The sequence below is a fragment of the Phocoena phocoena genome, chromosome 9, assembly GCF_963924675.1.
Source record: "Phocoena phocoena chromosome 9, mPhoPho1.1, whole genome shotgun sequence".
NCBI lineage: Eukaryota > Metazoa > Chordata > Mammalia > Artiodactyla > Phocoenidae > Phocoena > Phocoena phocoena.
The window spans coordinates 9,263,840-9,288,102 of record NC_089227.1 but is presented as its reverse complement, the minus strand read 5'-3'; the positions used below and the strand labels follow the sequence as shown (position 1 = coordinate 9,288,102).

General features: G+C 58.0%; 1 protein-coding gene across 3 annotated transcripts; it reads left to right on the top strand.

The window, feature by feature from the left end:
- The first annotated feature begins 9,441 nt into the window (after positions 1-9,441).
- On the top strand, positions 9,442-18,187 carry ZMIZ2 (zinc finger MIZ-type containing 2). 3 transcript variants are annotated; one of them, XM_065883464.1, is made up of 18 exons: positions 9,442-9,491; positions 9,652-9,766; positions 10,085-10,287; positions 10,531-10,723; positions 10,987-11,250; positions 11,406-11,582; positions 12,257-12,334; positions 12,524-12,692; positions 13,311-13,455; positions 13,532-13,742; positions 14,370-14,475; positions 14,675-14,832; positions 15,496-15,563; positions 15,812-15,880; positions 16,156-16,400; positions 16,894-17,063; positions 17,148-17,387; positions 18,080-18,187. In XM_065883464.1, the coding sequence occupies exons 1-18, from the start codon at positions 9,442-9,444 to the stop codon at positions 18,185-18,187; spliced, it is 2,769 nt and encodes a 922-aa protein (XP_065739536.1). The 3 variants fall into 3 exon arrangements, with proteins under 3 accessions (XP_065739536.1, XP_065739538.1, XP_065739537.1); XM_065883466.1 differs by lacking the exon at positions 12,257-12,334 and having other exon boundaries at positions 10,181-10,287; XM_065883465.1 differs by lacking the exon at positions 12,257-12,334.
- The last annotated feature ends 6,076 nt before the right edge of the window (positions 18,188-24,263 follow it).

The window sequence follows — 24,263 nt, the reverse complement described above, 5'->3', positions numbered from 1 at the left end:
TCTTAGTTGCGGCAGGCGGGACCTTCATTGCAGCATGCGGGCTCTTTCGTTGTAGCATGTGGGTTCTTCGTTGTGGTGTGTGGGCTTCTCTCTACTTGTGGCATGTGGGTTTTTCTCTCTCTAGTTGTAACGGGCGGGCTCCAGAGTGCTTGGGCTCAGTAGTTGTGGCACGCTGGCTTAGTTGCCTCATGGCACGTGAGATCTTAGTTCCCCGACCAGGGTTCCAACCTGCGTCCCCTGCATTGGAAGGTGGATTCTTTTTTTTTTTTTTTTTAATTTATGTATTTATTTGGCTGTGCCGGGTCTTAGTTGCGGCATGCGAACTCTTAGTTGCAGCATGTGGGATCTAGTTCCCCGACCAGGGATCGAACCCAGGCCCCCTGCATTGGGAGCATGGAGTCTTAGCCACTGGACCACCAGGGAAGTCCCGGAAGGTGGATTCTTTACCACTGGACCACAGGGGATGTCCCTCAGTGTCACTTTTAAAAGGATACTGTCTAACTGTCGTGCATTTGAAGGAGAGTGGCCAATCCGTATGGGGTCTGGAAATCCTGTGGCTGTTAACACTTAAAGAACTGGGTGTGTTTGTCTTCCAACAGCAGATTCCAAGGGAGTAAGTTTCTTCTAATACCTGAAGAGCTGTCAAATACCAAAATGAGGATTCTCATTTTATACAGTTGTAGAAGGGAGATTTTAGGGAGGCAGATTTTTTTCCAGTAAATAAGGGAGACTTTTTTTTTTTTTTTGGCTGCATGGTTTTCAGGATCTTAGTTCCCTGACCAGGGATTGAACCTGCGACCCCTGCAGTGGAAGAGCAGAGTCTTTTATATTTATTTATTTATTTGTTGTTTTTTTTGGCTGCATTGGGTCTTCGTTGCTACATGCAGGCTTTCTCTAGTTGCGGCCAGCAGGGGCTACTCTTTTTTTTTTTTTTTGGGGGGGGGGCTACTCTTCATTGCGGTGTGCGGGCTTCTCATTGCAGTGGCTTCTCTTGTTGCAGAGCATGGGCTCTATGTGTGCAGGCTTCAGTCGTTGTGGTACGTGGGCTCAGTAGTTGTGGCGCACGGGGTGAGTTGCTCCGCGGATCTTCCCGGCCCAGGGATCGAATCCATGTCCCCTGCATTGTCAGGCAGATTCTAACCACTGCGCCACAGGGAAGTCCCGGAAGAGCAGAGTCTTAACCACCGGACCTCCAGCGAAGTCCCCTAAGGGAGACTCTTCTAACAATCCACATAATCAAAGATGGAGTGGGCACCAAACAGCATCTCCCAGTGGCATTGGGAGGAGGTAACAGAGCTGCCTGCAGAGTTCAAATGCAGCACTCTGGTGTGGCCACTTCTGGCCTCTTCCAGGAACCTGCCTGCAACTCCCCCAAACTCACAGCCTCTTGGAGGCAGAAGACGGTCAGGTTCCATGGGGCCTGCCTCCCCCTTCACGCTGTCTCTTCTCGGGGCCAGCTCTCTAGAGAATTCCCCCCTCCCATTTCCCAGCATTCCCATCCTCCGGTCTTGCTTTATTTTTCTTCCTAACCCTTGCCCTGATGGAAACATTGTTACCTGGTGAGTCATTTCCTTCTCTTTGTCCCTTCTAGTGGGGCCAGAGAGGACTTTCAAACGTGGTCACTGGGGCGTTCAGAGCACAGACCAGTGACTGGCACACAGCAGGCCGGCCATATTTGTTCAATGAAGTAATGGTTCTCAAAGGATACAGAGCACAGGGTTCAGATAGCCTTGAGGGAAGAAATTTCAGCAATATTAAAAGTTAATTGTGGGACAAGCCACAACTACGGAGCCCGCATACCACAACTACTGAAGCTCACGTGCCTAGAGCCCATGCTCCACAACAAGAGAAGCCCCCACTGGCCACAACTAGAGAAAGCCCCCGCTCAGCAACAAAGACCCAACGCAGCCAAATTAAATAAAAATAAATAAATGAAGAATTGTTTAAAAAAAAAAAAAGCTAATTGTGGGACTTCCCTGGTGGTTCAGTAACTAAGGTTCTGCACTCCCAATGCAGGAGGCCGGGTTGGATCCCTGGTCAGGGAATTAGATCCCACATGCCACAACTAAAGTTCCTGCACGGCACAACAAAGACCCCATATGCCACAACTAAGACGCGGCGCAGCCAAATAAATAAAAATTTAAAAAACAGTTAATTGTGAGGCATCCATTGATAGAGGAATGGATAAACAAAATGTGGTATACACACACAATGAAATATTATTCAGCCTTCAAAAGGAAGGAAATTATGCCAGCTGCAACAGGGATGAAACTTCAGGGCATATGCCAGTCACAAACAAATATTGTACGATTCCACTTCTAACGGGAACCTAGAGTAGTCAAATTTAGAGGCAGAAAGTAAAATTGTGGGTGGGAGGGGGATGAGGAATTATTGTTTGATGAGTACAGAGTGTCAGTTTTAGGAGATGAAAAAGCTATGGAGATGGATGGTGGTGAAGGATACACAACAGTGGGAAATGTGCTTAATGCCACTGTACACGTAAAACTGGTTAAGATGGTAAACTTTGATATTGTATTTTACCACAATAAAAAAATTGTGGGTAATGGGGAGAACGTGGTCTTCCTAAAGGAAGGGTAGAAAATAGTTGCAAATAAAGGCTGCTAATAGCATATGAAGATGCCAACTGATCAGAGGTTGCTTCATCTGACTAGAACTCGAATGACTTTAAGAATGCTTCAACAGGGCCGCCCTCTGGGAAGAGGGAAGAACAGCGAGGAAAGCGACTTGTCTGGTTCCGCGTGGTTTTCCTTACAAGACCCTTCCCAGAAGTGGCCGGTTGACGCCGGGTCACCTCCGTAGGCCCCGCCCTCTTATAGGCCACGCCCCGTCCCACCCCTCCTCCTGGACCCGCCCTCTTTCTGGACCCGCCTCCTCCGCCCCGCCCCGGCGGAGAGCGAAGAGGAAGCGCGGGTGACTCTGCAGACGCCGCGTTTGGAAAGGTGTGAAGGGGGCGGGGAGCACAGGTCGCCCCCAACCCGCCCTCCCTCCCCGCCCCGCCCCCGGCCCGCCCCCGCCCGGCCCGCCGCCCGGCCCGCCGCCCTGGCCTGCGCAGGCCCGCGGCCACTCGCTCTTGAGCGCCGGCTCGGGGCTCCACTGCTCTGGCCTGGGGGCGGGGCCGGCGCGCGGCGTCATGCATATGCATGAGCAGCGCGGCGGCTCCATTGTGCCCTCGGAGCGGGCGGCGGCGAGATGGCGCGGACGGCGGCGGCCCCGGGGCGGCGGGCGGCGCTGAGGGCGGGCTGAGCGCATGGAGCGGCGCGGACCGGGGGCCGCGGCGGCGAGGGGCCTGGCCGGGCCGCTTGGAGGTGAGCTAACCGGGCGGGCAGGTGCGGGCGGCGGGGGCGGCAGGTGCGGCAGGTGCGGGCGGCGGCAGGTGCGGCGTCCCCGGGCCCGGCTCTGCAGCGCCTCGGCGGGGCCCCGGCAGGGCTGGAGCCGGCCCTGCCGCCCACCTGCCGCACCTGCCGCGCGTGCGTTGTGGTCCTGGGCCGACTGGCCCCGTGCGCGCCGAGGCGACCCTTCACCTGAGCCTTTGTTGGGGCTGGCCGGAATCCGGCCGAGCACCCGAGGGGTCTGGGGCAAGAGGCTGACCCGGGCCCTCGCCCAAGCTGGTCCCGCTGCCTCTTCTCCGCGCTGTGGCTTGAAAGCTCACCTTTCTGGCCCCTCCGGGCCGTGCGCGCCGCCGGCACGCGGATGTAAGGTCCGCGGAGATAGGCTCTGGGGCTGGCGACCCTGACTTTCCAGCCCCCAGCCGTGCTTTTGGTGGAGATACCCTGTTCCCAACAGGACATATTGAAGTCAGGCGGGAGGGTGTCCTGCCCCTCGGCGTGTCTTGCCTTAGCCTCCCGCATCTGTTCCCCGCTGCCCTGTACCCCCCACCGCGCTACCCTGCTACCCCTGCCCTCCTCTTCCGGACCTTCCCCACCTCCCCCCTGACCTGCTCCCCTACAGCCTGCTCCCCATACGTTCTTCCCGGTAGTTGCAGAATATCCATGGTGATGTCTTTAAGTCCTTCGTATAATATTATCTCAGAAGATTTCACAGGGAAATACACAGAACATGTGACTCGATCTGTAAGACAGTTGATAGGGTGAACACAGACTCACCCACCAAATCCTGTCATACTAGAACCAGAGAGCTTCCGTTGAAGAAGCTTGAGAGAGGTAACAGGATAAGTGAAGGAATCTCAGCCTCACCCAGTGAGTACTGGCCTTGGGGACTTGTCACACCCAGAGGGTGGCTCTTGGCTGGGAAGAGAAAGGTGAGATGATGAATGACAGATTCAGAGCCACTCGTGAAAGACTGGTAGGGTAAGCCCGGGGAGCATTCCTGATCATTGGATTATCGCCAAGGGCAGCCAGGCCTCCCCATGGAGTGTCCACTAGCGCTTGGGTCCAGGATGGGATGGGGGCTGATGACTTAAAGGTGGTCACGTGTTCTCCCTTTTCCTAGTCCTAGAGTGGCCACCGCGTACCTGTTTTACACATTGTAAACTGAGGCCCAGAAGAGTGCAACCCTTCAACTGTTCTCTGAAATGACCCACACCTGGGCCATTCAGAAATGCTCATTCCTGGGCATTTTGCATGAACTCTTTTTATTTATTTATTTATTTTATTTATTTTGGCTGTGTTGGGTCTTCGTTGCTGAGTGCAGGCTTTCTCTAGTTGCAGCAAGTGGGGGCTACTCTTCGTTGCAGTATGCGGGCTTCTCATTGCGGTGGCTTCTCTCGCTGTGCAGTACGGGCTCTAGGCGCACCAGCTTCAGTAGTTGCAGCACGCGGGCTCAGTAGTTGTGGCGCACGGGCTTCGGCTCTGCGGCATGTGGGATCTTCCCGGACCAGGGCTCGACCCGTGTCTCCTGCATTGGCAGGAGGATTCTCAACCACTGTGCCACCAGGGAAGCCCCTGGATGAACTCTTAACACTTACGCTAGTCAGTGTGTGGTCTCCCAAGTAGACGGGCAGGACTTTGAGCCACTGGAGCACGTGACCCCCCCCCCCCCCCCACAGTGTCCTGCGATGCTTGAGCTATCATTCTCCATTCTCTGAGCGTGTCCGATGTTCTTCTGGCTGGGGCCCGGCACTGGAACCTTGGGAACTGTGGGCCCCCTGCTGCGGGGGGAGGCAGCGAGTCCCTGTCCTCCTGGGGTCGGGTGGTGTGTCGCGGGGCCTGCTGCTCCTGGGTGACTAGGCCAGGGTAAGGGAACGGGGGTAGAAGAGGGCGGACCCATGTTAATTAATGTCTGCCTTTGGAGACTGTGGTGCAGGCGCTGTGAGGTCCTGGGGAACAGGGGTCTGGGTAGTGAGCTGTCTGTAGCTCTTTTTCGGGAGGAAGATGTAATCTGACCCCCAGAAAACCCTGTGGCCTTCTAGACTGACCTCAAGCCAGGACGTTCTGCCGAGGTCCTGGCTTCCAGCGAGTGTCCGTGTACAGGGAGAGCCCCCAGCCGGCAGGAAGCACACACACGCAAGCTCGCTCTTACCTCTGCCTCTGAGGCCAGGAGGTGGGAGGAGGGTCTGTGCTCACAGCACGCCTCTCCCTTCGTCAGGAGCAGAGGGTCACGGGGTCCCTGACCTGGAGAGTTTGGGGCTTCTCAGGGAGGAGACCAGACTTGGTTCAGGAGCTTGGCAGGAAGTCAGGAAGTCGCTGCCCCCGCACAGAAAGCTCAGGGGGAACTGGAAATGTCTGTGGTCTCGTCCACAGCCGTGGGGGTGGAATTCCCCAGAGTCACGTGATGTAGGAAGCTGCCCTGGGCCCCAGGCCAGCACCCTCCATGGCCCCCCCCGCCCTGCACCTGCCCTGTCCCCCTCCTCCCCAGCTCCCCTGGGCTCTCAGACTGTGGTCCGAGTACCAGCAGGGGCAGCACCTGCAGACTTGTTAGAAATGCACGTCTTAGGCCCCACCCCACCCTGCGAACTCAGAGTGGGGCTGAGCAGTCCTAGATTCCAGCGTGCTCCACCTGCCCTGAGGCTCTGACGCAGGCCGGGGGGCCTGTCTTCCCGTCTTCCTCCTGCTTTTCCCTGTCCTTTGCTTCTGGGACAGCAGAGTGGGCCTGGCCAATCCAACCAGCTTTGGGAAAGGATTGCCCTGGGCATCTCTGGGGAGAGAGAGCTGGTCGCGGTTGTACATTAAGTAAATTTTTATTTTGAGAGAATTAATAGATTTATAAGCAGTTATAAGAAATAACACAAAGAGCTCTGTATCCTTTACTGGCTTTCCCTAGTGGTAACATCTTGCAAAACTGTAGCACAGTATCGCAGGAGGGTACTAACTCCATCAATACAGTTGAGATACGTGTATTTCCATCCCCACCTTCTTATATTCCCACTCGCTTCCCTTCTCCCCACGTTTAACCCCTGGCAACCACCAGTGTGCTCTCCATTTCTATAATTTCGTCATTTCGAGGATGTTATATAAAGGGAATCATACGGTGTGTAACCCTTGGGGACTGGCTTTTTCCACACATCATGATTCTCTGGAGATTCCTGCAGGTTGGTGCCTGTATCAGTAGCTCTTCCTTTTTATGCCTCCAGGCTCACAGTTGATTAACTCTTCACCGCTGAGGGACATCTGGGTTTCCATTCTTTGGCTATTAGGAATAAAGCTGCTGTAAACATTCACGTACAGATTTTTATGTGAACATAAAGTTTACACTTCTCTGAGATACATGTTCAGGAGTGCAGCTGGGTTGTATAGTGGCTGCATGCTTAGTTTTATAAGAAACTACTGAATCGTTTTTCAGAGTGGTTGTACCATTTTATATTCCCACCAGCCATGCACGAGAGATCCAGTTTCTCCTAGCCAGCATTTGGTGTTATCACTATTTCTTATTTTAACCATGGTGATAGGTGTGTAGTGATACCTCGATGTGGTTTTAATTTACATTTCTCTGATGGCCAGTGATGTTGAACATCTTTTCATGTGCTTATTTGTGGTCTGTATTTCTTTGGTGAAATGTCTTTTCGTGTCTTTTGCCTATTTTCTAATTTTTTTTAACTTTCGCATTTTGGGAATTCTTTATATACTCTAGATACAGATATGTGGCTTGCAGATATTTCTTCCAGTCTATAGCTTGTCTTTTCATCCTCTTAGCAGGGTCTTTCACAGAACAAAAGTTTTCAGTTTTTCCTTTTATGGATCATGCTTTTGGTGTCAAATCTAAGAAAGTTCTTACAGTTTTGTGCTGTACATTTAAATCTGTGACCCACTTCGAGTTAGTTTCTGTATAAGATGTGAAGTTTAGGGTTTTTTTGTTTTGTTTTGTTTTTGTCTTTTGCTTGTGAATGTCCAATAGCTCCAGCACATTTGTTGAAAATGCTGTCCTTCCCCCAGTGCATACTTTTTGCACCTTTGTCAGAAACTCTGTCTGGGTCTGTCTTGGGCTCTCTAGTTTGTCCCATTGACCTGTGTGTCTGTCCCTCTGCCAATACCACAGTCTAGAGCAGCCCGCCTATATTCTAAGTCCTGAAAGCTCTGCGTGTTGCTCCAGGCCCCGCTCGGCAGGTTTAGGGGGCGTTTCTGGCTGTCAGCAGCACTCCCCGCCCCCAGCCTCCCACTGCAGTGTCACCATCCTGGGGGTTGTCCTCGCTGGGGACAGCCAGCCTTCCTTTGCCTGGCTCGGTGATTCTGGCTCCGAGGGCTGAGTCCAGGGGTCCCTGAGCCCTCTGGAGCCACCAGCCTCCTGCTTTCTTGGCCTTTGCTTCCTGGTTGGCATGTGGTCTGGGGCCCGACTCCTCTGGGAGGGGCGTCAGGAAGGAGAGCAGGGCCAGGCGTGAGGTGGGCAGGCACGCCAGCTGCCTCACTCCTCTTGTCTGACCGGTCCGTCATCTTCCCTCCCAGCCCTGGCTCTGCTGCGATTCTGGGAACCACTCACCCCAGTGCTCTGTGGGAGGCCTTGGGCCCAAGTCACAGCCCCCACTGTATCCCCCACCTGCGCTGGGGCCCTGGTCAGGGACTCGGCCCCCGCGTGCCGCCTTCAGGACTGTATTTGCAGAGGACATGATTATATAATCCTGCCTCGCTTGGGCTGCCCTGACGGTGAGGTCCTGGTCAGCGCTCAGGAATGTGAGCCTTGGGGTTGGGTGGGTGGCACTGTGAGTGCTGAGGCGGTGGGATTGAGCCACCAGAAGTTAGCTTGCCCAGGTGGTGTGTGCGTGCGTGTGAGGCCTTGCAGCCCCTAGAAGGCAGTGGTGCTCTAGGATGGAACCTCGACCCAGAGAAGGCAGACAGGGGCCTCCCCGGAGACCCCCAGACAACCACAGCCAGCATGCCTCTGTGGTTAGGCTGGGTGGAGGTGAGTGTGAGAGGTGGTCCTGGCAGTGCCAGCAAGGGCCCTCGGCCTGGTTGGTGAAGGGTTTGCTTGTGGAGGTGTCGGAGGCATTGGCAGCCAGGAGGAGCAGCCGGCCGCTGCCTCGCTCATTTTCTGAGGTGCTAAGGGGAAGAGAGCCAGCCCCATCCCGGCACGGGCTCACAGATTCCATGCGTGTCCCCCGGCCATGGCTGCTGTGTCCCCACTGGCCCCTTGCCATGTCTGTTGGGTGCCCACCAACCCTCCGCCCTTTGCGCTGCGTGTGCGTCCCCGCCTTGTTGGGAGCTCACCGTACCCGTGATCTGTGGGGGTCAGTCTTCCCGCCTTGCCCCTGTGCGCACCTCGCCCTTCTGCTGCTCTGGGGAGAAGCCCTGGGGCTGGGAGGCTGCCAGCCAGGGATGGGCTGCTGGCTCCACACCTAGTTCCGGCCCCTGCCTGGCCCCAGGCTGCAGGTTAGCTGACCTGGTGCCGCACCCCCACCCCCACCCCCACCTCCGGCATGCAGAGGCCCCTCCCCATAGTGGGCAGGCCCCAGACCCTGAGCAGGTGAGCCTGCTGTCTGGCACCCCTAGGCCTCTGGCCTTGTCTGCCCCGCCCCCGCTCGCCCCCCCCACCCCCACCCCACAGCCCCGGGCCTCAGGTGGGGTGGAGGCAGGGGATTCTGGCAGCTGGGTTCTGGATGTCCCCTGGCTTTTATGCGTATCCAGGTTTTCGTGTGGGGGAGGGAGAACGTGGAAAGTTTGGGGGATCAGAAAGTCTGCTTCCAGAACCATTCCGGGGGCTCCAGGTGGCAGGGCCCGGTCAGAAAGGGTCAGTGCTGGCTTCTGGGCTGGGGAGGGCAGAGATCTGCCAGGGTGGGCAGTGCGGTAGGGCCAATGCTGGGCTTCCCTGAGCCCCCTGAGCGGGCCCCCGGGTCCCGGTCTCACCTGCCCTACCCTTCATCGGTTGGAGCAGAGGAAGGACGGGGCTTGGTGCTGATAGGGGTCTCCCGGCAGCATCTCCACTGACTTCCTTCCCTCCTGTCCCAGCAGCCAGAGCATCTGAGTCCCACGTAAGCACCAGTGAGGGCTGCTTCCTGCCACCCACAGACCTGGCCTTTAGGCTGCTCCCAAGCCAATGAACCCCATGAACCCCATGAAACCCGCCCTGCCCCCCGCGCCACACGGGTGAGTGGGGTTTCCTGCTGCCCTCCCCGCTCGGGCCCCAGGACACGGGTGGGTGGTAGAGCGGGACCCCTCTGCTCTCAGCCTTCGCTTCTTCCCAGGCGGGGTTCTAGGCACCTGCGGCCTCCTGACCGAGCCTCCCCACCTGCCCCTCTCCTTGTAGTGATGGTCCATTCGCTTATGAGGCGGTGCCTTGGCAACAGAGTGCCACTCAGCCAGCAGGATCGCTGTCCGTGGTCACAACCGTGTGGGGAGTCGGCAACGCGGCGCAGAGCCAGGTGAGCCCACACCTGGGCCCCGTCCCGAGGGGCGCCAGAGCCCCCCTCAGATCTCGGAGAAGTGGAGCCAGGGCTTCCTGAGTCTCCCACGTCCTCAGAGACCAGTTCTTCCACACGTGGCGTGGGATCTCCTCCTCCTGTCTTCACCTGGCCTCCACACCCTACCTGTGAGCAGCTGCCCCTCCACTGGACCACCCTCCCCTCTGCCCCCACCTCCACCTCCTCACCTGCCCAGCCTCTCTTTTCCAGCACTTTAGAACCACGGCATGAAGCAGGTTGTTTGGATGGTGTCCTTTGGTGATTCTTCCTTCCTTGTAGGTTTTGGGGAACCCTATGGGCCCCGCAGGGAGCCCCCCCGGCAGCTCCATGATGCCCGGCATGGCAGGTGGCAGCTCTGCCCTGAACTCCCCGCAGTGCCTGGGACAGCAGGCGTTTGGTGAGGGTGGTGCCAACAAGGGCTACGTGCAGCAAGGGGTGTATGGCCGCGGGGGCTACCCCGGGGGCCCCGGCTTCACCGCTGGGTAAGCAGGACCCCTCCCCTGGCAGGCGTGCTAGGAGCCCTCTGGGGGCGACACTGCTAACTTGCTGGGCGCCTGGGAGCTGTGTGACACTGATGGGTTGAACGTTGCATCTCTGCGGCTCCTGCTGGCTCCCACACTAACGAGGGGGGTGTGTGGGAAAGAATGGGGCTCCCCTCGGGTGCTGTGTACCCCCCGGGAGATGGCAGGGGAGCACCTCTGAGCTGAGCCGTCTGTCTGTTACAGGTATGCGGGCGGCCCGGGGGGGCCGGGGGGCCTGGGCCTTCCCTCACACGCCACACGGCCCTCCACTGACTTCACTCAAGCAGCGGCGGCGGCTGCCGTGGCTGCTGCTGCCGCCACGGCCACGGCCACAGCCACGGCCACCGTGGCCGCCCTCCAGGAGAAGCAGAGCCAGGAGCTGAGCCAGTACGGAGCGGTGAGGCCCCGCAGCTCCTCCTGTGCGGCCCGTGTGCGTTGGTGCAGAAGGCAGGGTCTTGTCAGGCAGCCAGGATTGAGGCCCTGGGGACACGCACGCTGTGTGCTGGGGCCAATAAAGATGAGGCGGGAAAGGAGTGGGGAGCTGAGGGGAGAGGACCCAGGCCGGGGGGGCGAGGGGGAGCCTGCCTGCAGGGGGTGGGCACAAGGCTGGCACCCACAGCGGTGGGTAAGGCCTGGACGGTTCCTCTCTTCTCTTCCCAGATGGGGGCCGGACAGTCTTTCAACAGCCAGTTCCTGCAGCACGGTGGTCCCCGGGGGCCCAGTGTCCCCAGCAGCATGAACCCTGCCAGCGTGGGAGGGCTGATGGGCCCCTCCGGCATGAGCCCCATGGGCATGAACCCCACCCGAGCAGCGGGCCTGGCGCCCCTATATGCAGGGCAGCGCCTGCCCCAGCACGGGTACCCTGGGCCCCCCCAGGCCCAGCCCCTGCCCCGACAGGGCGTCAAGAGAGCCTACTCCAGTGAGGTGAGTGGTCAGGCCCCCCACCCCAAGCGCCCTCAGAGCCGTTGTGTGGAGGGAGAGTCGGCTGTGCCTGACAGGGCGGGTACCGCCCTCCCTCCCCGGGAACGGGCTTCCCCAGCACCTCTTCTCCTGGCCATTTTGCCTCTTTCCTCCTTCAGGTGTATCCTGGGCAGCAGTACCTGCCAGGAGGCCAGTACACACCCGCCACCACCCAGTACGCGCCTGGCCCCGGGCAGCCCCCCGCCCCGTCCTCCTACCCTGGGCACAGGCTGCCCCTGCAGCAGGGCGCGGGCCAGTCCCTGTCCACCCCCAGCCCCGCGGGACTGCACTACAAGGTAGGGCCGCTTCTCCCGGGCCTCTGCAGCCCCTGCTGGCCCACGCCAAGCCCTGTGGGACACAGGCGGACCTTGAGGCAGCCGGGGCTGGCGAGTGGGCTCGCGTGTGCTTGGGTGGCCGAGCAACCAGGAGCTTCCCGGGGGCCCTGATCAGCGTAGGGCAGCTCCCAGGAGGGGAGTCCAGGTACGAAAGGCCCCTCTGTGAGATTCAGTGTATGGAGCAGCAGGCAGGCACCCACGCCACCAGCGTGTCCTTTAGGGACAGTGTCCCCATCCCCTCTGCTTGCTGCAGAGAAGCCCAGCAAGGGGACAGGCCAGAGGGGCCAGGAGCTCGTGAGGGGAGGGGCCCGAGCGATAAGAGTGCCGCTGGAGGGCGGAGAGGAGGTGTGTGTACCTGTGTCCTTTCAGCCTCTCTGTGGCTTCATCGTAAACCTCTCTGATGCGTGAGGTCAGCTCTTTTTCTGTAGTGGTCATTCTTAAAATTATGAAATCGGCACGTGCTCCCTATAGATTATTTAGAAGACACGAAAAGTGTATAAAGAAGAAAGAAGCCAACACCCGTGTGTGTGGTGGGCCCCCCTGTCCCCAGCCCTCTCCTAGGGTCAAGTCCAGGACCCTGTGAGCGCTCAGGGGCAGGCGGCAGTCCCAGGCACACGCGGTTTTCTCTCCTGCAGCCCGCAGAGCAGTTCAGCGGGCAGGGTGCCAGCTTCAACGGGGGGAGCGTCAGCTACAGCCAGCCCAGCCTGAGTGGGGTATGGGCGGCGGGGCAGGCGGGCAGGCGGGCGGGAGGCTCATGGGGTGGGTGCCCGGAGAGAGGGCGCCCAGGCAGGAGGAAGCGTGGACTCCCTGCCCGTTCCTGGTCTGACCGTTCCCATTGGGTGCTCCAAGAACAAACTCTACCCCTACACCACTCCACCTTGACTGTTTGCTCAACCCCACAGCCCGCCCGTTCCATCCCCGGCTACCCCAGCTCCCCACTGCCAGGGAGCCCCACGCCGCCCATGACCCCCGGCAGCAGCATCCCCTACATGTCCACCAGCCAGGAGGTCAAGTCGCCCTTCCTGCCTGACCTCAAGCCCAGCGTGAGCAGCTTGCACCCGTCACCACCCGGTGAGTGAGGTCTGCTCTCAGGACAGATGGGCAGGGCTCCAGAGAGTCCTGCAGGGACCTTGGCGGGGGCGGTGGGGGGCCTTCACCTGCATTTTCTATTAATGGATCTCTTTGCAAATCCATTTGAAGCATCCATCTTCTCTGTAGAAAAATAGCCATGTGCACAGTTTTGTGTATGGTTTCAGGGGCCCCCTGAAGCCCACTTCTGGTTAAGACCTGCTTTCCGGGAGACCACTGCAGCAGCAGTTGGGGGTCCTAAAACCCTAGCTTGAGCACTAGGGTGACAGCAGGTGGCCCGTTCGTACCTCTTCTGCCTCCTACCCCCTCTGAAAGCACCAGAGGCGCCATCTTTTTGGGTTGGTGGGGCATATTCTCCAGTCATGATTCAGGGATCTTCTCGGGGCTCCTACTGGAGCAGGACAGAATGGCGGGACACCAAGATCTGTTCCCGTTGGAGGTGGAGGCCGAGCCCAGGGTCCCAGGAGAGATGCTGCCCAAGCCCCAGCCCCATGGAAGGGGAGGAGGGGCCACGGCCCCCGCGATGGGGCGGGGGCAGGCCGCTCGGCCTGGTGGCCATCCTGTAGGTGGCCTGTTCACACCGGCATGGCCTGCTTCCAGGCAGCGGCCCCTGTGACGAGCTGCGGCTGACTTTCCCCGTGCGGGACGGGGTGGTCCTGGAGCCCTTCCGCCTGCAGCACAACCTGGCCGTGAGCAATCACGCTTTCCAGCTCCGTGACTCCGTCTACAAGACCCTGATGCTGAGGTGAGTGGGCGCCTGCCCCCAGCTTGCAGCCCCTCGCACCGCCCCCTCGCTCTCAGCATCCATCCTTCCCGTGCAGGCCGGACCTGGAGCTGCAGTTCAAGTGCTACCACCACGAGGACCGGCAGATGAACACCAACTGGCCGGCCTCGGTGCAGGTCAGCGTCAACGCCACCCCGCTCACCATCGAGCGCGGCGACAACAAGACCTCCCACAAGCCCCTCTACCTGAAGCACGTGTGCCAGCCGGGCCGCAACACCATCCAGATCACCGTCACGGCCTGCTGCTGCGTGAGTGCCCTCTGCGGGGCTGGGTTGGGGGCGTCATGGCTAGAGAAAAAGGCACTGGCTCTCCTCCTAACCATCCTGGGCCTTGTAAGTAAAGGATCTCATAAAAATGCCCTTGCTGCTTTCGGGTTAGGTTCAGTGACTAAATTTGATGCTCATGTTAATTATGTAAGGGAAACTAGCTGGGCCTGCCTCTTCCCTGGAGGAAGCTCACAGGGCCCTGAGTCCCAGCTGACCCTGAGTCTTTGTTAAGGAGTCGTTCAGGTTCCAGCAGGCTCCAGATCCAGGACTAGAAGAGGCAGGATGCACAGCACTGATCAGCCCGGGTGGGAGGGGGCAGAGGCGGGCAGCCCTGATGCGGTTCTGGGATGTTTTCACTTGGACCAGCGTGGATAAAGGTGGATGCTGTAGGCAGGGCACATTCAGGAGCCTCTCAGATAATTGTGTTCCGACAGAGAGGCCGTGGTTGGTGCAGACACACAGTGAGCTTTCCAGATAGGTGTGGGCCTGGTCCCCCGGGCTCCCCGGGGAGGGGCAGCAGGTGGCCTGCCTGTGCGTTAGCCACAAGAGAACGGGCCTGCGCTGCGCCTGCCCGGGCCACGTCCCGCTGACCGGGTCCTCCTGTTGCAGTCCCACCTCTTCGTGCTGCAGCTGGTGCACCGGCCGTCCGTCCGCTCGGTGCTGCAGGGTCTCCTCAAGAAGCGCCTCCTACCTGCCGAGCACTGCATCACCAAGAGTGAGTGGCCCTTGCTTTCCTTGGCCCCAGGCAGCCGGCCCCATGACAGACAAGGCCGCCTTCTCTGGGGTGGGGGTGGGGGCTGCGTGCAGAGAGCAGCAGTCAGCCCTGGAACGCCCCTCGGAGGTGCTGAGCCAGCAGTGGCCGGGTCCCGCTTGGCGGCCCTCACCCACGTCCTCCTTTCCCCTGTCGATGTCAGTAAAGCGGAACTTCAGCAGCGGCACCATCCCTGGCACCCCTGGGCCCAATGGAGAGGACGGGGTGGAGCAGACGGCCATCAAGGTGTCTCTCAAGTGCCCCATCACCTTCCGCAGGATCCAGCTCCCTGCCCGAGGCCATGACTGTCGCCACATTCAGGTAGGTGGCCACTGCAGAGCTTTGCCAGAACTTCCGTTGCCCTTTAACTGTGTACAGCGGGAGTGGCCTCTGAGCACCTCGGCTGGCAGGTGACAGGACAGGCCGGCCAGTGGGCAGGTGGCCTGGCTCCCCTGTCTTCTCCCCTCAGACTGGGCTTTTGTTTCTTCTAACATTATTCTAAGCGTAACAGCCGTTTTACTGCGTTCTCGGGGCTCCGATTTTAAACGGCATCCTGGATGCAGGGCGCTGTCCTCTCCCCGCCCTGCCCCCAGGAGCAGCGCCTTTGTTTGTCTCTGCAGAAACGCTCTGCGTGCAGACAAGTACGTGCACACACACCCTCCACCACCCAGCCCCCGCCCACCTTTTGGTTACATAAACGGTAAACATCACTCTGCATCATGTTTTTCCTCCACACCACATCCTGGAAGTCATTCCCTGACTGGGCAAAGCTGCCCAGTTCTTGCTTTGGCCACACGTCATTCCCAGGGAGGGCTGCGTAGGCTGTCCCGTCTCTTACGTCTGTTAGGATGATGCCGTGGTAAAAGCCTGGGAGCCGAGCCTTCTCACACAGGCAGTAAATAAGCCCCAAGTTCCTGAAACCACAGAGCATGGCCGGGTTGCCCCGGCCCCAGTGTGAGGAACTGTCTCGCCCTTTCTCTGCAGTGCTTTGACCTGGAGTCCTATTTACAGCTCAACTGTGAGCGAGGGACCTGGAGGTGCCCTGTGTGCAAGTGAGTGTGTCAGAGACGGTCCCCACGGCTCTGGGGGCGGGTGGCACTTTCTCTGAGGCTGTTAATGGGCGTTTCCTTCCACAAGCCAGGTGTGGGGCTCACAGCACAGGCTAGGAGGGATGAAGTGGCTCAGGGCAGCGACGTCACGCAGGGTTACCTCACACCGGGGGCTGAGACATGACAGGGCCTGTGCCCGGGAAGAGGTTGGGCCAGCCCTCTGAGCTGTGTGTCCCCTTGGTTTTCTACAGCAAGACGGCATTGCTGGAGGGCCTGGAGGTGGACCAGTACATGCTGGGCATCCTCATTTACATTCAGAAGTGAGTCTCCTTTCCTGCAATCCCAGCATCTTTGGTCAGCAGAGGGCAAGCAGCCCTGGGACAGGTGGGGAGACACCCCATGCTGATCCAGCGTGGAGCGGGCTCGACTCCAGGCCGTGGATGGAATCCACATCCGACCCAGGCCCGCAGCCCACAAGCACGTGGAACGTGCTGGGTGGCCACGAGCATTTGAGTGGGAGGTCTGCCTAAAAATGGCCCAGGGCCAGGAGAGGCAGCAGGACAGGTGGTGACCAGCCGTGCATGTCCCCGCCCAGCTCTGACTACGAGGAGATCACCATCGACCCCACGTGCAGCTGGAAGCCAGTGCCTGTGAAGCCTGACGTGCACGTCAAGGAGGAGCCGGACGGGCCGGCGTTGAAGCGCTGCCGCACCGTGAGCCCCACCCACGTGCTCATGCCCAGCGTGATGGAGATGATCGCTGCCCTGGGCCCTGGGGCCGCGCCCTTCGCCCCCGTCCAGCCCCCCTCAGCCCCAGCCGCCGGTGATTACCCCAGCCAGGGTGAGTACAGGGGGCTTGCCCTAGAAACAGACGGCCCTGGGCAAATGATCCGTCCTCTGCCACCAGTCTGCTGCCTGTGGACGTGTCACTCCGAGGGCCGCGAGCCTGGGGGCCTGGTTGGGGACTTGGTGGCATAGGTGCAGCCTCGGCCGAGCCGGCGGGGATGGGCAGCAGGGCCTCCGGCTGCAGCTGCATGCACCTCCCCAGTGGTCTGGAACGAAGGTCTGTGCCGGCACACTTCATGGACCGGCCCCGTCCGACCACGCGTGCGGGAGTGTCTGGGTGCGGTGGGTCCCATTCCTGTCCCCTCGCAGCCTCCTGGCAGTGTCATCAGCCAGTTCCCCTAGCAGCAATGAGAAGAAATGCCCTTTGCCGAGTAGCAACTTCCATAAAGTCAGACGTTATCTGGGCGAGCTCAGTGAGTCCTGCCCACGCTGTGGCTGGCCTGTTTCCGTGCTCTACCGGCATGAGCCCCCTGGCTCTCCTCTCTCAGGTTCCAGCTTCCTGGGACCCGGGACGTTCCCCGACTCCTTCCCGCCCACCACGCCCAGCACCCCGACCCTTGCTGAGTTCACCCCGGGGCCCCCCCCTGTCTCCTATCAATCCGACATTCCCAGCAGCCTCCTGACACCGGAGAGATCTGCCCCCTGCCTCCCAGGCCAGGTCAGTGCCAAGGCGGGGGGCTGACGAGCTGTCCACCCAGAGAGCCCCTGGGCCGTTTTACTAGGTTCTTCTCTCCTCCTTCAGATGGCACCAGCGGGTCACCTGGACCCGGCCCATAACCCTGGGCCTCCGGGGCTGCACGCCGCCAACCTTGGAGGCCCCTCAGGGCCCCAGCTGCACCATCCAAACCCTCCCCCGGCATCCCGGCAGCCCCTGGGCCCGGTGAATTCGGGTCCCATCGGTGAGCTGGCCTTCAGTGCTGCCACAGGCATGATGGGGCCCCCCGTGTCTGGGGCAGGGGAGGCCCCGGAACCGGGCCTGGACGTGAGTACTGGGCCCCGTGCTGGGGAGCATTTGGAGCCGGGGCTGGGGTGTGGCTTATCTGTCATCCCAGGGTCCACATGCTTCATAGAAGGGAGGACAGTGATACCACCGTGACTTCCAGACGCAGGGAGAGCTGGTCGGGTGACGTCAGCGCTTTTGTTGACGAGTGTGAGGTATCCAGAGTAGCCGTGGGTGATTGTGTCCAGACATCTGGCCCTGGGGACCTGGGTGCCACTGTGGCATGGGCAGAGTCCCCGAGAAGACTTGGCTTGTAGCTGGTGACCCTGGCCTTAGGGTCTGATTTGACCTGTCTGACTCAGAGGTGGTATGTGAGCCAGAATCAGTGCAAAAAAGACAGGTGACTGTCCCTTGACCATGATAAATGAATACAAAGTTCAACGTGAAAAAAATGTAGAAAGCACAGCTCAAAGCAGAAAATCCCAGGGAGTGGGATCCCACCTTCTGCATTCGCCCTGTTCACGTCAGGGACCCCTCACGGTCCTGGGTGTCCCATGTTGTCCTTGAACAGCTTGTCACAAGCGATGCCTGGTCACAGAGCAGTCTTTCGCTGGAAGAGCCCCTGTGCAGAGCAGGCTGAGGGGCTCCAGTGCCAGCCTGTGTCGGGGAGAGGGGTGTGCCGCATCCTGGCTGGGGACCCAGGCCCAAAGCTGGCGGGTTTGCTTTGTCCTCAGCTGCTCCCAGAACTGACTAACCCTGACGAGCTGCTGTCCTACCTGGGTCCACCCGACCTCCCCACAAACAGCAATGACGACCTGCTCTCTCTCTTCGAGAACAACTGATCCTGTTGACCACCTGGCCGACGGGGACATGCCCGCAGATGTCACACACCCTTCTCTCCAGCCCGGCCCCCCAGACACCAGCGGCCCTCCCCACACGTACACCTGGAGCCAGGATGCGCCCCGACGCCTGGCCCTGGAGGCTGGAGGCGGCCCTGCACTTGCTGGGAGGGGACCCCTGGGCGGTGGTGCTCGCTGGCCCAGTTTGCAGCTGCAGAACTGTTTTTGATGAGATCCCCAGCCCCGCCCTTGTCCCTGCCCCGTCCGCACCCCACCCATGCTTGTCCAGCCCTGCCTGGTTCATGCACACCTGCTGCCCCTGACCCCCTGACCCCTGCCTGCTCTCACCAGCCTGCATCTTGTCCAGCGTTGACCTTTTTACTTCAATGACCCCTTGGCCCTGGGCCGGTGAGGAGCGGGGCTGCTCTGTCCCGGGGCCCCGTGTCGCCCAGCCTCCTGTGGCAGGGGCTGGGGGCGTCCCTCCTCCCACCCGAGGCTTCAGGCTGATGCTGGGGGTGGGGCCTCTACAGCACAGCAGTGTACCTAGTGTAGAAATGCTGACAGATGTAGGGTGGCTGGGCCTCTGTGCAGCCGGGGGCTCCTGCCCTGGCCGTGTGCAGATGGGGGGGGCGGGGGGGGCGGCAGCAAGCTCCCTCCTGCTGGAGGCAGGACTCGGACTCGGCTCCCCCAAGTTCCCCTTCTCTGTGAAAGTGAAGAATTGGTCTCGCTGTGTTTTTTAAAACCACACCTCTCCCGTGTCCACCCTGGGGCCACGCCAGGTGGGGGAGGAGCCGCCGCACTGCAGGTGCAGGGCTGAGCTGTGTCCCCTGTCCGCCCGTCTCTATTAAAGGACTCCCTCGTGGTGGACCTGGTGAGTCCCTCCTTCCTGCTCCACCTTCGTCCTGCGCCTGGGCGGGGCTCCCTGCTCCAAGCCAAGGCCCAGCTGTTCGCAACCCCGGGTAAATTTCCTTGTCCCTGGAATTTCCCAAGTTGGCTTTGGCAGGAGAGCTGTTTGGTGAAGTGTCACCAGGGCTGGGAGACGCATCTGCCACCACGTCACTGTGTGGGCTTGCCTCAGGCAGGGAGCCAGCTATGGGGCCAGAGGCCTCAGGAGGGGCCGGACCAAGTGCCTTCGTCTGTGTGCTAGCTGCCTGAGCCTCCCTGAGGGCCTTCCTGTCCAGCAGAAAAGGCTTATGTGTCCCATGGGGGAGGAGGGAGGGCGCCCCCGGACACCTGCCGCCGGGGGGAGCGTCCGGTGTGGGCGGGCTCCACGTTGCCTGCTGACATCTTGGAACCCCAGGTGTGGGCCTTCCTGTCCCTCTGCAGCCTTGCTTCTGGCTTTTCTGGCTGAGGGAACGGAAGTGGAGAGAGGCTGAGGGAGGAACGGCGCCCCCAGTGCTGCAGGGAGCAAAGAGGCAGGTCCCGGGGTTTGCCCAGAAGCCCAGACCCAGCAGAGTCCACCCCCAGGGGGTGGGGGGCTCCTTTCTGGGGGATGTTAGGCACAGCTGGAAGCGCTGTCCCACTGTGTGGGGCAGCTGTGCACCCTTGGCCTGTGATGTGCTGGGTAGAGTGGAGAGATCAGGAGATGGGCTGCTCGGGCTACACCCACAGAGAGGTCGGGAAAGGTCTGAGGGGCACCTCAGCCCCGATGTCACCGTGGCCATCTCAAACAGTGAGGGATGAAAGCAAGGTGTGGGGAGTTCACGTGGTGTGATGCCGTTTTTATAAAGCACAACACTAGGTCTGCATTTCATGGGATCTGCACACGTGCAACAGGAAGGAAAGCAAGGCGGTCAACACAGTGGCCACAGTGCTCCCTGTGGGGACAGCACAGGGGTGCATCTGGGGAGAGTGACAGTGGCAGTGGTGTTCTGACCCTCAAGGGGAGCGGTGGTTTCACGGGTGTTCACCTTATGCTTCGTGCTATATGTCCTTACGAACGTACCAAATATGCAACTTAAAAAGCTAACTAGGCCTGACAGACACACAGAACACCCAGCAACAGCAGAATACACGTTATTTTTAAGTGTATGTGGGACGTTCTCCAGGAGAGACCACACGTTAGGCCACAAAACAAGCCTCAATAAATTACCAAGATTGAAATCATACAAAGTACCTACTCTGACCACAGTGGAATGAAGCTAGATAAGAGAAGGGAAACGAAAACTCACAAATGTGTGTAAATGAACACACTTCAACAGTCAGAGGGTCAAAGGAGAAATCACAAATAAATTACAAGATAAAACACTACACACCAAAATCTAAAACACAATGAAAGCAGTGGTAAAGAGGGAAATTTATAGCTGTAAACGTCTATATTTAAAAAGAGGGACTTCCCTGGTGGTCCAGTGGCTAGGACTCCATGCTCCCATGCCTGGGGCTAAGGTTGGATCCCTGGTCAGGGAGCTAGATCCCACGTGCTGTGGCTGGGGGTTCGCATGCCCAAGTAAAGAGTCTGCATGCCGCGACTAAGACCCAGCACAGCTGAATGAATGAATGAATACTACAAAAAAAGAAGTAGCAAAAAAGAACTCAGTTAACCTAACTAGGACTGAAGGCAGTAGAAAAAAGAAACTAAATCCAGAGCTTGCAGAAGGAAATAACTATTAAACAGAGGGAATAGGAAGACAATAGAGAATCAAAGTAAGCAAAAGTTGTTTCTTTGAAAAGCAACAGAATGAAGAAAGCTTTAAGCTAGATTGACTAAAGGAAAAGAAACAAATGACATTAAAAGGATAAGAGAATACTATGAACAATCGTGCACCAACAAATTAGATAACTTAGATGAAATGGACTAATTCCGAGAAATACAAATTACCAAAACTGACCCAACAAGAAACCGAAAATATGAACAGACCTACAAGTAAGGAGATTGAATCAATAATCAAACCTCCCCCAACACAGAAAAGTCTGGGACCAGATGCCTTCATGGGTGAATTCTACCATTTAAAGGCTTATACCAATCTTTATCCCACTCTTGTAAACACTGCAGAGGAGGGAATACTTCCTGAGCGTTTCTTCTCGGCAGCTCCCTGCCAGCAGCACTGCCATGTTCCTGGCCTTCTCTCGCTCCAGGCTCGGTGGCCTGTGTCCTCTCCCTGCAGCAAGGAGCTGCCACCCCTGCCCCCTTAGCTCTACCCCCTGCAGCCCTGTCCTCCTTAACAACCTTTCAAGCTTGGGTGGCCCCTGAGACCATTCATCCTGCCTGCCGCGGGTTCTACGAGAGAAGCAGGGACATCACGGCAATGGCTGGAGGGAGAAGTCTCTAGACAGGATCAAGGGAATGTTTCATGGGCCCAGGGACTGCTGAAGCCTTTTTTCTTTTCTTTTTCTTACTGTTTAACCTTTTGTGTTGGGAGTCATTGGCCACTGGCCTGATCCACTTTTTTAAGCTGACATACAGAACTGAGTTCTGTAAGGTCAATACACCTGTGGAACTGCTGTCCAGGTGAAGACAGATGTTTCCACCGTTCCCCCCACCCCCTCAGCTACTGCTGCTCTGGCCTCTATCACCAGAGGTGAATTTGGCCTGGTCTTGAACCTGATATAAGTGAATCATAGGTCTGCACCCCTGGGTTAACTGACCCTTAAAGCTCATGTTTTTATTTTCATTTAACTGTAAGTTGTTCCTAGTTATGACTAGCAGTGATTAACACTGCTCCCCAGCCTCCGACACCCAACCCTTTCTGGCCAGGGTGCTCCTCGGCTGAAACCCTCTCCATGGGGTGTTAGCCACGACCCAGGTTGCAAGTGACCATGACCCACTCGGGACCATCTTGGGGCAAATTATGGACAAAAAGACCAAAAAAAAAAAACCCAACTGCCACTTCTGAAGAGCCAGGAGCAAAAACGGTGTCAGAAGCAAAAGCAGGGTACTGTGCGTGCCCCCTGCGCACAGCACCACCAAAGGGGTGGGCAAACCACCTAAGCTGGACCCCTGGACACACCCCTACCCTCACCCCATGTAAGGAACCAGCTTGGCCCCGCCTGGGGGAGCGGGCAGGGGAAACTGTTACTTGTTCTCTCTCCCCCCTGCTGCAGCAGGGGCCCCAGTAAAGCCTTGCCTGAATTTCTTGTCTGGCCTCTGGTCAATTGCTATTGATTGGGGAAGGCCAAGAACCTGGTCAGTGTCAGGGACAGCTGGACATGGGCAGGCACACCCCAGGATGGCATTCCTCCCCTTTCTGAAAGGTTTGTTCTCCAGACCTGAGCTTCCAAGCCTGGCTCAAGTTGACTCACCACAGAAAGGCACTGACCGTCTGTTTGCTTTCCGGTCTGGCTCTGGTTGGCTCAGCTAGGGGGGCCCCCGTGACTAGAGTGGGATCATGAGCACTTCCTGAGAGAGGGGGTCAGTTTTCAGAAGGGGGTGCAGGTGGCCCCCAGGTGCCCCAGGATGAGGTCCACATTCCTTAGCCCAAAGCCAGACCAGCCTGGCCTCACCTCCTCCAGCCAGGCTTCCCGGCCACAGAGACCAGCACCTCTGCCTCCCCACTCCCCACCCCGTCTGAAGATTTCCAGGTTTCTCAGTGTCTTACCCTAGCTCAGGCTTTGGTTGAACTGCCCCTTCCCCAGGGAGCTCTCTGTTTCCAGAATGAGTCGGAGCCTCTTGCTCTGGCCATGGCTCACCTGTGGGTTGCTGTCATGGTCCCCATTGTAGCTGATCAATTACAGACAATTATAGTTTATCTTTGTGAAGTTAAAACATAGTACAGTGAACATCCACACCACCTTTGGATTAACCAACTGTCAATATTTTGCCCTGTTGCTTTACTGTTCCCTCTCACTCCCTCCATATATCTGTGTTTTTTTAATGCACACACTCGCTTTTTTTGTTGCCAGCTTCAGAAAGTAAGTTGCAGAGAGACACTTCATCCCTACTTTTTTTTTTTTTTGGCCACACCATGCAGCATGCAGGATCTTAGTTCCCCTACCGGGGATCAAACCCATGCCCCCTGCAGTGGAAGCGCAGAGTCCTAACCAGTGGACTGCCAGGGAAGTCCCCACACTTCATCTCTAAATACTTCAGCACACATCTTGGAAAAACAAGAATGTTCTGTTATAAACACGTTACCATTATCACACCTAAGAAAACGAATGGTAATTCCACAGCTTCACCTATTATATTCAAAGGTCCCATTTGTCCTAAAATGCCTTTTATCACTTCTTTTTTTTTGCAATCTGGGATTCCATCAAGGTTCACTTTTGCAACTGGTTATTAGTCTCATTCAATCTAGAACAGTCTTTGGCCTTTTTTTCCCCCTTACATTGATTTTTTTTTTTTTTTAACAGTTCAGTCAAGTCACCTTATAGAATGTCCCACATTCACCTGGTTGTTCCCTCCTGGCATTGTTCACTTTCTCCTTTATCCCCTGTGTGTCCTGTCACTTACAAGGGAAGTCTAGAGCGTGGTTAAACATTCTTGGTCAGAGGAGATCATATAAGTTTTTAATTTGTTTTCCCCATGAGACAGTGAACTCCATGAGGGCAGGGAGCAGATCTCTCCTGTGTCCTGGATTATTCCGGTGCCCAAAACATTTGTCAGAGAGATTAAGGCAGGAACGAATGGGGTGGATGCAAAGCTGTCTTCCGGAGGTACATGCGGCCTGGCCCATTCTCCCCGAGGGCCGCCGCGTCTGCCCACCGCCAAGCGCCTCGCAAGCACGCAGAGCTTCTGCCGGCATCTTCTCCACTCAGCTGGTGACTGTCCCCTGCTAGGGACTGTGCCCTGCAGGACCACTCTAGGACACTCAGCAGGTGTCCAGAAGAGCATTTGCTGGTTTGATTGAGGAAGAGTTCGGCCATCTGCTTCGATGGCTGGTGGCAGAGCTAGATCTGGGCACAGTGACCCTGCTCTCCAGCTGGACCCCTACCCGCCCCCCCACAGAAGCGGCTCCCCTCCCAGCTCCTCTGCATCTCCTCGTGGCCCCCTTTGGGTGCTGGGACACTGGCTGACTGCGACGAGGCCACCTTCTCCATACTGCTCTTCCTTCCTGTAGCTGGATGTGGATGGCGGTCAGGATTTGACCACGAGGTGGAGCGGGGTGGCGCAAGCTCTGGTAACGCCAACTGGACTGGAGAA